Below are 5000 nucleotides of genomic sequence, written 5' to 3' on the forward strand. Positions count from 1 at the left end.
CTTAATTAATGTATTCGACAGTGTTTCAATGAATTAAATGCAATGATAGGGAATACAGAAGTAATGATTAAACCATCTGCATACACCTCAAACTTCCAGTAAAAAGGATTAGCAAAGTTTGCTACCAGAAGAAGAATAGATTTCTGGGAGAGACCACTTCATGTATGATTTTGATGCTGTGGTTTAACATAAAGCCCTTCCCGTTCTCTCATGCTTTTGCTAGTATGTACCATTGACAGTTAGAGAGACGGTGACTTCAGCTTCCCCTGCTGCATTAATGGCAGTACAGCTGTAGTTGCCCTCATGATGGGCTCGTACAGGATCTAGTGTCAAGATACTTGTTCTGCTGCCAACACTAACAATGGTTGTGTCATCTGAGTTTAAAATTTCTAACCCATTAAACTTCCAAACAAATGCCACAGGACGGTCGCCTTTCCGAAGTACACAATTTGCTTGTGCCAGATCACCTTCATAAAAGGCTTCTGCTTCAAAGTCTATTGGTAATATTTGAGGAGGTTCTGTAAGAAAAAAAAAGCGTTCATTTTTTCATGATCTAAAGGGGAGGAACAGGGAGATAACGCAACTAACCACCACTGGAATCAGAAAAGCCATTTCACAGAACCTATTATGTTAGTACCCCATATCCATGAGCTTCATAAAGTTCCTCTGTGTACCATTGACAATCATTTCTGCTTCTACTTCAGCAGTTCCAGCCTCATTTTCAGCAAAACAAGAGTAGACGCCTTGGTGTTGCGCTCCCACAGGATCTATTGTCAGGATACTGGTCCTGCTGCCCACATTAAGAATCTGTATTGCATCGGTGGTGAGAAGTTCTACACCATTGAATAGCCACTTGATGCTTAAAGGAGGGTCACCTTTACGTAGTACACAATTGACTTGTGCCAAATCTCCCTCGTAAAATGCATGAGATCCGAAGTCTATTGGTATTATCTGAGGAGGTTCTGTAATAGAGTGCAAATTTGATTTTGAATTTTCTAATTATACTATATTTGTACACATATAAGGAACAGGGAGAGTATAATACTTATCCACGGTAAAGAAGCAGAAATGCCAAATTCAAAAAATTTGTAGAACCTGTACCCCACATACACGCTTTCCATAAAGATCCGCTGTGTACCATTGACTATTATAGTTGTATCTACTTGGGTAAATCCAGCCTTATTAACAGCTTTACAGCTGTAGTTGCCCTGATGGTGCGCTCGCACTGGGTCAAGAGTCAGAATGCTCGTCCTGCTGCCCATATGGTCAATGTAAGTGTCATCTGTGTTCATCAGCTGTATCCCATTGAATAACCAACTAAATGTTACTGGGCGATCACCCTTACGCAGCCTACAGTTGGCTTGGGCCATGTCACCCTCATAAAATGCTTCAGAACCAAATTCTATATGTAATAGCTGTGGTGGTTCTGTAAGAAAAACAAAAAAAGTTTTACTCTCATATTTCTAAATTATCAATTTATTGCTTGACTAATAACAGGAACAGGGAGAGATTCATATACTTCCATCATTGCGCTCCTACAGCTGTATCCTGCATTATTTTGTTAGTAAACAACCTAAAAGAAATTTCAACTAAATTCCTCTGTACCATTGACAATGAGCTCTGCTTCTACTTCTGCTGTGCCTGCCTCATTGACTGTTCGACAGGTATACGTTCCTTGGTGATGTGCCTGGACTGGGTCAAGAATCAAGATGCTGGTCCTACGACCCACTTTAAGGACTTGTATTTCATCTGTCTGGCTCAGTTCTACCCCATTAAACATCCATGAGAAGATGACTGGCTGATCCCCATTACGGAGCACACATGTAGCCTGAGCTAAATCTCCCTCAAAGAAGGTAGGTTCCCCAAAGTCTATTGGTGTTACTTGAGGAGGTTCTGTAAGGAAATGTGGTTTGTAATTTAGAGAGATCGTTCAAATTCTTTTCTTTAATAAATTCCTAAAGGAACAGAGAGAAGAAGCCTTCAAAAAGCATAGAACCCTTCACCAATTAGCATATCTGAATCAACTTTTATGATGATGAGTTTTAATGATACCATTAACAATTATAGTTGCTCCCATTTGGGCTACTCCAGCAGCATTTGTAGCTAAACAGGTAAAGTTTCCTTGATGGTGGCCATGGACTGGATTTATTGTTAAGAGACTTGTTCTCCCTCCAATATTCAAGACTTCCACACTATCAGAGGCCTTAAGTAATTTGGAATTAAAAATCCACTTGAAAGTCACTGGTAAGTCTCCTTTACGTAGTACACAGATGGCTTGAGCAAGATCTCCTTCATAAAAAGTATCAGAACCAAAGTCTATTGGTAAAAGCTGAGGTGGTTCTGAAATTTAAAAAGTGGGACTATGTCAAGGTGGTATCCACAATATAGCTAATGCAAATTGAGAGGGGTTACTGGGTGCGGATGTAAAAGTAAATTCAGGCTTTCATGATGGTTTCTAAAACAACCACTAAATTCTTCTAAGTGTGATCTAAACAACTTTAAAGAAAGTGCTGATACCATTAACCCTAAGTTCTGTAGCATATTGAGCTGTTCCAGCAGCATTTGTAACTTCACAGATATATATTCCTTGGTGCCGGGCTTCTACACCACTGATGGAGAGGAGGCTGTTCCGCGCTCCAAGGCTCACAATTCGTATTTCTGGTGACGGATTCACCATGGCACCTCTGAAGCGCCAAAGGAATGTCATGGGCACATCCCCTTTGCGTGCCATGCAACTCGCCTGGACCGAATCACCCTCGTATACCTCAAAGTCACCAAAATTCATGGGCATGATTAAAGGTGGCTCTGCAAGGTGGAAGCATGGACACTATGATGTTGATAGGTGACCCCAAAGTAAATTTTGGATTTAGTCTTTTAACATCAATACCTTCCTATCTTTTTACAAATCTGAGACACCAATTAGCACTTCCCAAGTCCATTTTTATCAAAATGCACTTAATATCAAGAGGCATTAAAGACATCTAGATCCCACCTTCCTTTTAATAAACATTCCTTAGCACATAACCTTTAATATGAATTTATGAAGATGCAAAGATTGCATAGCATAAGGAGAAATATCCATTTCTTTTAAAGAAAAGAACCATATTTAATGTATGTTTAGCCTCAAGCTGCAGAGCTGATGTATGCAACATCTCACAAGGAAAATGCTAGCAGCATGAAAAGAGAGAGCATGTGTCTTTTCTGTCTAATTCATTAAGAAAATAGAGATACTTTATATATTACCAGATGAATAAACACGAAAACACATGAATACTCATATACATATATTGTTGTTCTTAACTTTACATGTTAGCTTTACATCCTTTAAGTATGCAGTTATACACACAAACATCCATAAATACAAACAAACTTATCAACATGTACACACAGATATACATACACATACACTTACATATATATATGCACATGCATGTGTACACACACACACACACACACACACACACACACACACACACACACACACACACACACACACACACACACACACACACACACACACACACGCACACACACACACACACACACACACACACACACACACACACACACACACACACACACACACACACACACACACACACACACACACACACACACACACACACACACACACACACACACGCACACACACAGAAATGTGCACATAGGCATGCGCCTGCACACACACACATAGACACACACACACACACACACACACACACACACACACACACACACACACACACACACACACACACACACACACACACACACACACACACACACACACACACACACACACACACACACACACACACACACACACACATGCACGCACACACACACACACACACACTCACACACACACACACACACACACACACACACACACACACACACTCACACTCACACTCACACTCACACTCACACTCACACTCACACTCACACTCACACTCACACTCACACTCACACTCATACTCACACTCACACTCACACTCACACTCACACTCACACTCACACTCACACTCACACTCACACTCACACTCACACTCACACTCACACTCACACTTTTTATGACCTGTTCAAGTACAAGGAAAAGAGGAAAGAAAGAGGGTGTGCAATGTGAGATCAGTTAATTACAGCTCTGACTAGAATTTAGGTTTTGATCCATGGAGTTTACAGACTAGCTGATTTTCAAAAGTTAAGCACATGTAGCCTATTATCTGCCCTCCTAACTTCATGTTGTTCAAATTATTATTTTTTTAGCAACTTGTTTGAAGGTGCCATCCTATCAGATATATGTGTGTATATACATATATATACATGTGTACTCATTTTAAAATGGCTGACTCCAAGTCTCTTCATTGGAAAGGGAGAAGCCAGTGTTAGACTTTAGATAATACAGGACAGTAACTGATAAGAATACAGTGTGTTAGGACTACAGAGCACTGGTAAGAAAGATTTTGCTCATAAGTACAGTGTCTCAATTGCAAAATAAGCTACAATATACCATGGACAGTCAAGGAAGCTCTGGAACGGTCTTCCCCTGCAGCATTTGTTGCAACGCAAGTATATTCGCCAGAATGCCCATGTGTCACATGTTCAATTGACAGAATACTTGACCGGGAACCCAATTTTACTGTAGTGACACCCATAAGATGAGAAACTTCTTGACCATGGAAGTACCATCTGATTTTCAACGGCGTGTCACCATCACTCACAAAACACACAATTTGAGTGTCCTTTCCTGTTCTGATTTCTCCCTCAAAGGAAAATGGTCGTATTCGTGGTGGTTCTGTAAATCATATTTCATTATATTTTTCAACAGTCCATTACAAAATGAGAAACCCTGATATTCACTCTAGAATAAAATGAAAAAAAATCATATTAACATACTGAAAAAAATATAAAAAATAACAATAATAATAAATAATGGTAATTTTGGAGGAAGCTGAAGAGGGTGGATGTACACAAAAAAGAGAAAAAAAGCAAGATAATAT

At 39.8% G+C, this 5000-nt stretch overlaps 1 protein-coding gene across 1 annotated transcript in view; it reads right to left on the minus strand.

Moving 5' to 3' along the window:
* Positions 1-5000, minus strand: part of Dscam1 (Down syndrome cell adhesion molecule 1) — a 365478-nt gene that overhangs the window by 54898 nt on the left and 305580 nt on the right. Inside the window, 1 exon segment of the mRNA XM_086548222.1 lies at positions 1606-1893. Coding sequence (XP_086404348.1) covers positions 1606-1893 — 288 coding nt within the window.

This window comes from Penaeus japonicus, unplaced genomic scaffold, assembly GCF_977035675.1.
Source record: "Penaeus japonicus unplaced genomic scaffold, GWHDUDI00000001_assembly GWHDUDI00000002, whole genome shotgun sequence".
Classification (NCBI taxonomy): Eukaryota; Metazoa; Arthropoda; class Malacostraca; order Decapoda; family Penaeidae; genus Penaeus; species Penaeus japonicus.